The sequence below is a fragment of the Thamnophis sirtalis genome, unplaced genomic scaffold (genome assembly GCF_051295495.1).
Source record: "Thamnophis sirtalis isolate CommonGarterSnake01/CBP01778 unplaced genomic scaffold, rThaSir2_p1.2 scaffold_2, whole genome shotgun sequence".
Taxonomy (NCBI): domain Eukaryota; kingdom Metazoa; phylum Chordata; class Lepidosauria; order Squamata; family Natricidae; genus Thamnophis; species Thamnophis sirtalis.
Window position 1 is genome coordinate 132,884,041 of NW_028261382.1, and position 13,113 is coordinate 132,897,153.

Sequence of the window (13,113 nt, forward strand, 5' to 3'; positions counted from 1 at the left end):
CAGCTGTCTGCAAGAAATATAAATCCTTCCATTCCCCCATCATCCTGTCAAAGTTGAAGAAGCTTCTTGGATGAGAAGTGAAAGAACAAGGAAGTCTCTTTAAAAAGTACCTTTGGGACAACAATGGCTTGGATGAATGAGAATCTCCCTACACATATGAAATGAGATACACACATTAAGGCTTTTTAAAAAACAAATATAAATATCTTATTACCATTCACAAAAGTATCTTCAAGGTAGTCAATAATCTGAGTTGCATCACAAATTATGTTCTCTTTGTGAATGAGCACAGGGACTTCTCCTGATGCATTTAAACGCATAAACCAAGGCTCATTATGTTCACTCAGTGGAAGGCTTACATCATGCTCTTCACATTTCAACCCCTTTTCAGCAATCACCAGTCGTACCTGAAACAAACGGATGAGCTTTCCTGTTAAAGATTATGGGTATCCATTTTTTTTTAAAAAGCATGGAGTTTATCACATATTGTATGGATTCAAAGCCAAACCTGGCCATGGAATCTCCAAGTGCCATATCGAACTTGGCCCTGGGATATTTGCTATGGACATTGGGAGATTATGATAAGAAATAGCTGAATAAAACATGCTGCTATTCCAGAGAAACAATAAAAAACCTGCAGGAACGATTTAATGTGCATATTAAATATCAGCTGCTCATATGACACTTTTCCCCTGTAATATAAATTGATGTCACTTGGTTTTGTTATTGCCTATTTTTCATTCCTTTATCTTGGATTAGCCAAGCTCCCATTCTTAATGCACAAAATTGAACAATAGGGTCTGGGCCTGTTTGTGAAGCTTCCTGGCTTGAGTATGCCATTTTTTCATTATTTTTGATTCCTTCTTCTCTCAGGCACCCACTCAGAGCGGCCTTTAATACAAATGCTTTGTCTCCCCAGGGCAAATAGGCAGTTTTAAAGGGGGGGGGGGCTACATGGGTGGGGGGAGCTATCCAGGTTCTGAAATACAACATTCCTTTTAGCAGATGAGACGCTCACCTTTTGGGAACTGAAGGACTGTGTCCAGTGATAGAGGATGAGTTTAGCCTCTGACTTGACCTCCACTTCAGCTGGTGGTGCTTTGTCGGCCATCTGTTCCTCCATTTCTTCTGCCACTTCACGTTTTTCTTCCTGCTCAATTCACTGCTCCGAGATTCTGCCCATGAGATTTGATTTTTTTTCTCTCTCCTCTCTCTGTTACTGAGTCTGCTCCATAAACTGAGCATGCTCATTATTAGCAGATGAAGCTGGCTTCCTGGTTTTGCCCTCACCCTCCGACAGGATTTCATGAAATGAAAAAACTGTTGAGAATCTTGGGTATTCAGGATTAACACAGAGATAACTAAGCTACCTACCTAGATTCAAGAAAAAATGTTCTTCTTCCTGAATTTCTTCTCTAGTTTGTAATAAATAAATATTCTAGATACATTTAATTATTTTAACTAAAATAAAGCTTTGTTGAACTCAGACAAGAAATTGAACTTAAATAATGCAGGATAATGGAATCAAATGGATATGCCTTCAACATTTCAATTTGTTGTTGTTGTGTTAGTTGCGAAGTCATGTCCAAACCATCACGACTCCATGGAGAACATTCCTCCAGGTCTTCCTGTCCTCTACCATCCTCTGGAGTCCATCTAAGCTCATGCCTATTGCTTCCATCCAGCCACCGGATTCTGTCGTCCCATTCTTCTTTTGCCCTCAATCGTTCCCAGCATTAGGCTCTTCTCCGGTGAGTCCTTCCTTCTCATTTGGGGGCCAAAGTATTTGAGTTTCATCTTCAGGATCTGGCCTTCTAAAGAGCAGTCAGGGTTGATCTCCTCCAAGACTGTCCGGTTTGATCACCTGACCGGTTTTCACATTTCAATAGTATATTAATATCTGCCTCAAAATGTGTATGAGGTACATGAGTGTTATGTATTTCCCATGTTTTTTTCTTTTAGTTCAACTCACCTTCCTACATAATTTTATTAACCTCCTGGGAATTTCAGTGGCTCATAATTGTATTCCATTGTAATTAACTGTGTTTGTTTCATAATGATAGATGTGATACTTTCTGTTGTATTTAAAAATGTATATTCTAGCTTTTTTTCATCTTTAAGATGTTTACCAGGGAATCTTCTTTCACTTTTATTCCCTTATGGTTAACGCCAGACCTGAACATCTTAGTCATATTTTAGCATGAGTATATGTTTAAGTCCCCTTTGGGGGAAAGGGCGGCATATAAATGTAATAAAATCAAAAAATAAAATAAAATTAATTGGTTTAAAAAATAGAGTTACAGAATAAATAGATAGATAGATAGATAGATAGATAGATAGATAGATAGATAGATAGATAGATAGATAGATATTTCAAATTGTAGAATAATTAATGAAAGGAGTCACTTAAAAGTAAGGGGATTTTGTCAATAAATAACCCAGCAAAATAAATGGAAAAGCATCACTAATTTACACTACTTGAAAAATTCTTAACAAATTAAATTACTTAACTCTGAATGACCACAAGAGGTCTCTATAGTTCCAAATATAATGAGGATACATTACCTCAAGTAAAAGGTTACATTGAGTTTATATTTTCTTATTATTATGGCTGGTTGCACAGTCAGCCTGATGTTTGACTGGATTTGGCATTTTTGTCCACCTATGGTGTTCTTCCTAAGGACCTGCGACAGGTAGATGTTGTTGTTTGATGGTATTAAAGCACAGTGTCAGCTGTTCCAAGTAAACTGCCTTTTGCAATTAACCAATGGTAACTTTGTTAATATTGTTAGTATTAAAGTGAACACTATTGATAGTGATGCTCCAATTGCTTTGGGATAGCATCTTTTACGATTGGAATTACCTTTTATTTCTTTTGTTACAGTCATTGTATTCTATTTGCAGGTCTTCATATTTAGTTATCTAAATATGTTTAGTTATCTCATTTCTATTCTGCTATCTCCGGATATTGCCACACCTACTATCCAAACTTTTTTGTTGACAATTGTTAAGACTGGGGATTTATTTAGCGGGTACTTATTATGGTTGGTAGCACAGTCAGCCAGATGTTTAGACTGAATTCAACATTATTATTATTATTATTATTATACAATTGTATCACAGCGGCCAGTTGTTTCGCCGGATTTGGCATTGGTTACTAGTCGGGCCCCACCCAGGGGCCTAGGACATTGTAACGTATTTTCGTAATATGCGTGCAGATCCAAGCAGTGCGGCTTTTTGCATTTGACTGATGGTGATTTTGTCAATTTTTAACTGTTTTAAATGTAATTCCAATGTTTTTGGAATAGCACCCAGTGTGCCAATTACCACTGGAATTACCACTGCTGGTTTGTGCCATAGTCATTGAATTTCAATTTTTAAGTCCTGGTATTTTGCGATTTTTTCATGTTCCTTCTCGGCGACCCTGCTATCACCTGGTATTGCGATGTCTATGATTGTGACCTTATTTTTCTCATCCAATGTGATGTCTGGTGTATTATGCGCCAGTATTTTGTCTGTTTGTATGCGAAAATCCCACAAGATCTTGACCATCTGATTTTCGGTGACTTTTTCAGGCTGATGTTCCCACCAGTTTGTTGCTGTTTTAATATTATAATTTTTGCACAAATTCCAATGGATCATTTGTGCTACTGAATTGTGCCGCAATTTATAATCAGTCTGTGTGATTTTTTTACAGCAGCTGAGTATGTGATCAACAGTTTCATCAGCTTCTTTGCAAAGTCTGCATTTGACATCATCAGAGGATTTTTCGATTTTGGCCTTAATGGCATTTGTGCGGATAGCTTGTTCTTGCGCAGCCAGGATTAGTGACTCCGTTTCTTTCTTTAATGTACCTGTTGTTAACCATAACCAAGTTTGTTCACTGTCCACTTTATCTTTTATTTTTTCCAGAAATTGGCCATGCAGTGCTTTGTTCTGCCAACTCTCCATTCTTGATTTTATCATGTTTTCTGTATTCTTGTTTTGTCAGTAGATTTTTGTTCTTTACTTCGATTAATAGATGTTCTTGACTTTCTTTTAAATAATCAGCCAGTGCATGTTTTTCTTCTTCAACTGTTTGCTTCACTTGTAATAATCCTCTGCCACCTGATTTTCGAGGCAGGTATAGTCTATCAGTATCACCACGTGGATGTAAACTGTAGTGCATTGTCATTAGTTTCCTGATTTTTCGGTCCAAAATGTCCAAATCAGCTTGTGTCCAGTTAACTATACCAGCTGTGTATCTTATAACTGGTATTGCCCAGGTATTTATGGCCTTGATTGTATTTCCACCATTCAATTTAGATTTCAAAATTTTCCTAACTCTGTTGGTGTACTCTCGTCTGACAATAGTTTTTACTTCTCCATGCTTGATATTATCCAACTGCAGAATGCCTAAGTATTTGTAGGCTTCATTTTCGTTGCATTTAATTAGTTGGCCATTGGGCATTTCAATTCCCTCACATGCAGTGATTTTGCCTCTTTTTATGGATACAGTGGCACATTTTTCCATGCCAAACTGCATTGAAATATCGGTGCTGAATATTCGGACTGTGTTTGCCAATGATTGGATTTCTATTTCTGACTTTCCATAGAGTTTCAAATCATCCATATATAGTAAATGCGAAATTTTTTCAGCTTCTTTGGCTGTTTGGTAGCCTAATTTCATTTTTTTTAAGATTACTGATAGTGGGATCATTGCGATGATGAAGAGAAGAGGTGAAAGTGAATCACCCTGGAAAATTCCTCGCTTGATATTAACCATTCCGTAGATCTCATTCCCTACTGCCAACTCAGTTCTCCATTGTTTCATCGCCTTTTCAGTAAAGGATGTAATATTTTTGCTAATGCCAGTTGTTTCTAAGCATTTTATGATCCAACTATGTGGCAGTGAGTCAAATGCCTTTTTATAATCAATCCAGACCATATTCAAGTTCGTTTTTCTGTTCTTACAATTTTCTAATATCATTTTATCAATCAGGAGCTGATCTTTTGTGCTCCTGCTCCTTCTTTTGTTGCCTTTTTGCTCTACTGGCAAGATGTTGTTTGTTTCCAAATAATCCATCATGTTATCTGCAATAATGCCTGTGAGTAATTTGAAGGTTGTTGACAAGCATGGTATTGGTCTGTAATTTTCAGGTGTTGTTCCTTTAGTTGCATCTTTCTGAATCAAGTATATTTTTCCAGTTGTCAACCATTCATCAATTTGGCCCTTTTGTAAAATTTCATTCAGTTGCCTGGCCAATATTGCACGTAAACTGGTCAGATATTTGAGCCAGAAACCATGTAATTGGTCCTTTCCAGGTGATGTCCAATACTTTACCTTTTTTACTCGATTTTTGACCCTCTCAGTTGTTATTTCTAATACTTGCATTTGTTTGTTGCCAATGCTTTTCTCAAAGTCATGTATCCACTTTGCTTCCTTATTGTAATCCTTTGCATTTTCCCACAATTCTTTCCAGAATTCAACTGTGGCCTGCTTTTCTGGTTTTTCACTTTTGGTGTCACCATTCACATTAAGACTTTGATAAAAACGCTGTTGGTCTGATCGAAATTGCTGATTTTGTTTATATTGGATGATTCGTGCCTCATATCTTTCAATTTTTCTAGCTGTTGCTGTTATCCACTGTTTTACAATCTCTACAGCTTCATTGATGTTTCTTGTATCCAATCTATATCTTCTGATTAGCCGATCTATGGTTTTGTTGTTTTTAAGCCATTGCTCATGCATGTTCTTTAAGTTACTAGCATCTGCCCTTAATTTTTTGACTTTTTGTTCTAATCGGATTTTCCACTTTGGCATTGATGCTTTTTCTGTTGTGTGACTAGGTACTTTGATTTTAATGCCTAATTCATTAGTGACTATTACAGCTGCACTGTATATTAACTGGTTCGTTTCCAAGATGGATCCCAATTCAATTATTGAAAACACTGCATTAACCATTTTCATGATAGGGGCCAAAATTTTCTTAGGCACAGTTTTTAGTGATGGTAAACGTTGCCTTTCCTCATTAAGCAGAAAATGCTCCATGATCTTATCCTTCAATTCTTTTTGTTTTTGAGTTAGTTCATCAGTTGGTTCAGTGATAACTGGTTCTAGTGGTGGTGGTGTTATTTCCTCCCCGAGAGCTTCTTCTGGGAGTTCTACTATAATGTCTTTAGTTGTGTCTTGAATATCAGTTATTTCCGCTTGTGATATTGTTTTTTTGGTTTTGCAATTTGCCTGAATTTCCTCAAGTTCAACTTCACTAAACACTTTATTCTGTATAATAAATCGCCTTTGATCTGCTAGTCGTTGTTCACTAACATTTGAATCGGGATATTGTTCTTTCCATAATTCATACATTCGCTTTAAATAACCTCTTTTTTCTGGCTCTGAGTTGTAGTAACAGACCATTATGGCACGGTTTTCATCTGCACTATATTTTTGTCATTTTTTTGGCTGGTCCACTTGTAGCCCACTTGTCGACGGATGTCCAGGGACCCCAACATCCGCCGCATCGTCCCAACCCGTGGGACGACCGATGCGGTATAAAAATTTTATTCGTTTCTTTCACCATATTGTATGGGTTGGCGGGGTTTTTTTATGGGGCCAGTTGCCAACCTGACCCCAACCCTCCTCCTTTCTCATTCGGGCTTGGGACCGGCAATGGCGGAGTTGTTGTTGTTGTTGTTATTATTGTTGTTGTTGTTGTTGTTGTTGTTCCCATTACAGATGTAACATAAGTCCTCAGTCAGATATAAGTTGTTTTATATATATATATATATATATATATATATATATATATATATATATATATATGTGTGTGTGTGTGTGTGTGTGTGTGTGTGTGTGTGTGTGTGTATACACACACACACACACACATACATACATACATACATACATGCATGCATACATACATACATACATACATATATATATATTAGATTTTTACAACCCCCGGTATGCCCAAATATGGGAGGAAGATCACTACTTCCATTCTCTGTCCTTCGGCTCGTCACAAGAGACCATCCAGACAGAAACCCAATATTTTTACTGTTGCCTTTTTGTTACATTTTGTTCTATTTGTGCTGATAAATAAATAAAGGGAGACTAGTATAGATCTATTTCAAGCTATTTAGCTCTCATCAGCTAGCTAGCCGGGTCCCAGTGGGTTCCTACCAGTTCGCACCTATTGGGTAGAACCGGTTTATCAAATCTACCGAACCAGTTAGAAGAGGTTCCACCAGTGGACCCGGAAAGCAGGCCACATCTACAGAAGAGGTTCCAAAATTTTTTGAAACCCACCACACACACACACACACACACACACACACACACACACACACACACACACACACACACACACACACATATATATATATATATATATATATATATATATATATAATGTATGTATGTATGTATGTATGTATGTATGTATGTATGTATGTATTTAGTGTCACAACCCCTGGTATGCCCAAATATGGGAGGAAGTCTACTGCTTCCATTCTCTGTCTATCGGCTCGTCACAAGAGACCATCCAGACAGAAACCCAATATTTTTACTGTTGCCTTTGTTACATTTGTATTGTATTTGTGCTGATAAATAAATAAAGGGAGACTAGTATAGATCTATTTCAAGATATTTAGCTCTCATCAGCTAGCCATACCCTTACTGGGATTAGAACCTGTGCTGTGTTACATCTTAGGCAGATATGTTACCCACTACAACACATATGGAAATGAGCAATCTATATTTCTGAGACTGAACTGAAAATCACCATCACTACCAGTTCTCTATAAACCACAGAAAGGATGATGCTTATATAGGGCAAGCCCAGACATTTTTTCATGGCTTCTAGATAAGACCATCAAGAAATCTCAGCACTGTAGATTAGACTAAGTAGATTAATCTACTGTAGATTAGACTAAGAAGATAAACATACTGGAGGTCCAAATTCAATGGCACTTATTTTTTAGTATGTCAGACCATCTGACCACAAGAGGGCAGTACTCAGTAGTAGTAAATAGTTAAGGGTTAAACTCTGTGTTTCTTGTCTTTCACCCTCCCTGTTGTTTGTCTAAGAGACTGCTAATTTGAGATCAGTCTTCTGCCTCTCTCCCTCACTACATGCTCTAGGTCTAGGACTTTCCTGGTAGCATGTAGCTAGCTAGGTTTTAGGTTTTGCTATTATTAATAATGTATAGGGCTGTGATGGCGAACCTATGGCACTTGTGCCAGAAGTGGCACACAGAGCCCTCTCTGTGGGCACTTGTGCTGTCGCTAGCTGCTCTTCCGGGTTGCATCACACACATGTACACTGGCCAGCTGTTGACCAACTGGCCGGCATGTATGCACATGCCAGAACCCGGAAGACAGCAACTGGCAGCGAATGTGTGCGCAACAAAACCTGGAAGAGCTGGCCAGCTGCTCTCTTCCTAATTCTGCCGCTCATGCGCACGCTCCAGTTTTGGCACTCAGTGCCAAAAAGGTTAACCATCATTGGTATAGGGTCTGTATTTCCTCCAAATGAATCTCCCTTCTGTTATAAAGCATGCTTCACTGCTTCTGGACTAGAAAATGGCAAGCCACTTGCATATTAAAGTCAGTTTGGTCCAGTGGGTAAGGCACCAGACCTGGAAACCAAGAGATTGTGAGTTCTAGTCCTGCCTTAAATGTAAAAGCTAGCTGGATATAATTGAGCTAATCACTCTGTCTAACCCTACTGGCAGCGTTGCTGTGGGGAAAATAACAGGAGGAGAGAGAGAGAAACAGAAGGAAGGAAGGAAAGCAAATTACTTGGATATTTTCATAAAGTCCACCATAGATCAAAGACTTTTTCTTTATTTTAAGAACCTCCCAACTGGCTGCTGAATTCAACCAATAAACATGAAAAAGGAGTATTGGGATTCATTCATTTGCTTATTCCTGCCCTTTCCCTCAAACCCATAAAAGTCTGTCTATCACTACTACAAGTAATCTAAATTAACATATCCATTGCATTCCATGATAATTAGTCATGGGTTCACAAGTTTTATGACTAGAACTAGGCAACGGTTCAACATTATTACAAAGCCTTTACTCATTTGCTTTGTAATCTGTACAAGTCACGTAAGGTTTTGTTATGTCGGCAATATGAGAGAGATATGTAAAACTGGAACATCTCAGATTTTGATCTGTTGCCTCTGTGGGTTGAGACTCATATCTGATTACTAGTACAAAATGTGGGTCATTTTTTTTTAATTAAAAGAGGAGAGAGAGAAATAGAGGCAGATTTTTTTTTCAAACCTACTGTTAGAATACTTGGAATAAAAGTACTTAAGTATATAATATGAAATACTTTCAGTATATAAAATGCTTTATTTTTGTTTCCATTTCATTTCACCCTAATATTGATTATAAAGCAATGTTTTAGATTCTGGCTGAATTTCGTTCTAGATATGTTGTTGGAGGAAACAAAATTAAAACTAATCTGACTAGTGAGACCCACCAATGTTAATCTGTCATTTTTGCTTATACAAATGGAAAAACTATGTACAAATGGTTGTGAACTATGGAAACTGAATGAAAAATAACCTATATAGAAGTTTAGGAAGAATGTAGAGGAATTTTTCTGCTATTTCTGACAACAATTTAACAGCAACAGCAACAAAAACTTTTACCAACTGTATGATATTCCTTTAGCAGATAATAATCCTGCTTCCAGCAAAATTAAGTATTTTATCTTCCTTTCTACATAAATTTCATGCATCAAATATATTGTTCTGGCACATTTCATTTCCAGAATATAATTTTTTAGCCTTTCAAAGATGGGACAACTGCACACTGGGTCTCCTAATTTCCTATGGTATGCATATGTCTCTGCTCCCCTTCAGCTATTGATTTTGTTCATGTTTTTTTCAAATGTTCAGCTTTGATTGCATTTGCTAGCAGAGATAAAACAGCATTACCGGTGAACAAGCATGAATTATCAGCAGGGGCAGGGGGAAAAAAGAGATGTGAAGTCGTAGAATATTAGGCAGTTCAGTCACAAGTTCTGATTGCACTACTTTTCCATGGGGGCAGATTCCCTGCCTCCCTAAGTTCCTTTCATAAAGTTGTTGGTTATTTTGTTTGCTTCCTTGTCAGGCATGGGTGATACTGGTTTGGCTACAAAATCGATAGCAGTCAACCATGAACACGGCAACTAGAGGGAACTGGAGGACAAGCAATCCGACCAAAGCTAATTTTCAATAAACTGCATCGATTTTTTTGGAAAGAGAATTAAGCCAACAGGAGTACTTAGCATGGTTCCAAAAATGAGGGCAAATTTTAGTTACTTTCTTGGTATAACCTCACCCTACCTTTTCACTTCACAAAACCTGATTTACACGATGGTAGGAAATGTATGTACTCCAGCTGTGGCTGCAAACTCTGCCAGTCTATTTGGAACATCTGCCAAGTTTACTTCTCACTGTTTTTCTCTCTCTTGTTCTCTTTAATAATGTTACATGATGAAAAATGATGGACACTTATAACCTTCCCATTAAAAAAAACCCATGAATTGGGTTTATAAAGGCATTGCCTCAGTATGAATTTTATGGTGGAGTAAAGCATCCCTCCTTGTCACATTAACAGCTTGGATTATATCTCATCTATCATGTGTGTTTTAGCTACTTTAGGGATATTTGTGATCGTGGATTAATTTTAATTGTGTATCGAAATTACAAAACAACATTCTCCCCAAATTAGACATAATAATGCATAAAATAAAAATGTTCTCTTTCTCCTTAAGATCAAGATTTATTATAAATACTCCTTTCCCAGAACCCGTATATCATGATATAACACAGAGAGAAACAAACTTTCGCGGCAGAGTGATAGTTTTTCCACATAAAACACACTGAATATACTAAAGCTTCAATATTTAAAAGCAAAATTGCTGAATATGTACATGCCGGACACAATTATATAAGGTACTTTAAATTCAAGCAAAAATTGTGTGGTGGGACAGCAAAGAATTCAAAATGCTTTTTTTTTAAAGACCTATTCTACCCAGATATGAATTGGGAGAAATATTTTTCATATACCATGCTTCAACCCACGGATGACTAATGCAGATTATCATTTTACCAAGTGTTCTGAGGTAAGTCAAACTTGATTTTAAGTTGCCGAGAAATTTAAAAACTTTCTTTAGACCTAAGATTGTTGACAGCTATTAAAAGAGGCTCAATTTACCACCATTTCCTGCAAAAGAACCGGATAGATTTTTAAAGCAAGGCTATCCCACAATGCTATCGTAGTAAGTTTTAAGAAAGGTGAAACAACACCTCTGATCCTTGTGCTCTCGTTTTTCAATTGGGAAAAAAATGAAAGTTTGCCCAGTGGATTAGTATCCTGTCCAGAAATAGCACCTCTTAAATGAAAAGTCAGAGCATGGAAGGAAAGGGCCCTGCTCTCAGAAGGCTCTGAAGTCACTCTCCTCTACCTACCCCAAATATCTCCCCTGGCAGCAACTAGACCGGAGTATTTGGAATGCCTTCCAAAACGTTTGAACTTGAACAATGCCAGTTCTAAACAGGGCTGGAGCAGGGCTAAAATAGGTGGAGTCAGAACTTAAGAATGCCTCCTTGTACTGGCACAGAGCCTCTCTGGAAATCCTGCAGGGGGGAAAATTCATTTCTCTAGCTACAAAGACGATTCCCACTTCTGGTTAGGACAAAAATTTTAATATTAATTGAAAATTTCAAAAAATCAGTTTAATTATTTTAATTTGATTGATTCATTCTGTATAGTATAGATTCAATGTTAGCTAAGTAAGAAATAGCTTAGCTCTGGGGGGAAGGTTTGGATAATGTACCGTATTTTTTGGAGAATAAAACGCACCGGAGTATAAGACGCACCAAGATTTTGAAGAGGTAATTTTTTAAAAATAGTTTTTGCACTCTGCAGGCCTCCCAAACCCTCTGCACACCTTATTTTTTGTGACAAATGGGACATGCAGAAAGTTTGAGAGGCCTGCAAAGCTCCTGGCGGCTGGGGCAAAAACAAGCAAAAACAAGCCCGTTTTTTGCCAAAGAAAGTGGAATGCATAGCCTTTAGGGGGGTTGTTTTTCACTAGTTTTTGCCCTCCCCAGCCCCCATGAGCACTTTGCAGGCCTCTGTACATCCATGTCAGCCTCTGCTTTGCTGCTGCTTTGGCTGCCATTGAAACGGGGAGGGGGGGCATGGTATTTGGGAAGGGAATCATTATGTGCTGGAGGAAGATTCTAGATGCTGGCCTGACCATCTCACTGCGCATGTGGAGGAAGGGAGTTTCCCGCCAAGGTTAACTGTCCAGCATTTCATCCTGGTGATGTTTTTTGAAGATATCTCCCACCTGACAGTTGGGTGAATTATAATTGGACTATGGACTGGTGTGCCAAGGGGAGGGGATTGAACTATACATGATATATATTCTTTGCTTTCGCGCCTAATTAACCAGATTCAGCTTTGCTTCACTACTATTTGTTTGTAATTAGTAAAAGTACACTTAATTTCAAGCAAATGGAGTTGAGTGGTTTCTTTCTTGATTATTAAATGAAGTAGCACCTGACAATAAGCTGAATCTCACCTCGCACCCAACCTAGAGCGAACAATTTCTGAGGAGGGTGCCCTCATAGAAGGAAAAGAAAAATGTCTTTACATGAAAGCGACCAGGAAGAAGACATGGGTGCAACGGCAGCACCATCTTTAACAGAAATGCTAGCTGACCTGAGAGTGGAAGAACCTGCTGTTCGACCCAGATGGACTTGGGGTGTGGGACAGAAAGAGGAACCTGAGGAATTACAAACTGGAGTCACGAGAAGGAGGCCAAGAAAAACCCCAGCTGCTGACTGGAGTGGCTCTGGAGAGGAAGACTACAAAATGTCTCAAGCCATGAGACTCCTCGAGGAGGCATGGAGTGAACACCGGATTTGAGAGAGAGCTGTGGAAGGGGAACCAGCAGAGGAACTGGAAAAAAGGTACCCGCTGCATAGCTTAAGGGAGACTGGAGGGGCTGAAGGGGGATGTGCGCAAGAAAACCCAGCACCGACCTCCCCCCCTGCAGCTAGAGACATTCAGAGAGCAGGGGGGGCAGGCGACGCTGGATGGCTAAGGTCCCAGCCTTA

General features: G+C 38.4%; 1 protein-coding gene across 1 annotated transcript in view; it reads right to left on the minus strand.

Annotated features, from left to right (window-relative positions):
* GDAP1 (ganglioside induced differentiation associated protein 1) overlaps positions 1–13,113 on the minus strand; it is a 357,570-nt gene that overhangs the window by 6,148 nt on the left and 338,309 nt on the right. The window contains exons 2-3 of the mRNA XM_087706942.1: positions 1,019–1,180; positions 215–407 (exon numbers count right to left, since the gene is read on the minus strand). Coding sequence (XP_087563068.1) covers positions 215–407; positions 1,019–1,123 — 298 coding nt within the window. The 5' untranslated portion in view covers positions 1,124–1,180. The remainder of the gene's footprint in view (positions 1–214; positions 408–1,018; positions 1,181–13,113) is intronic.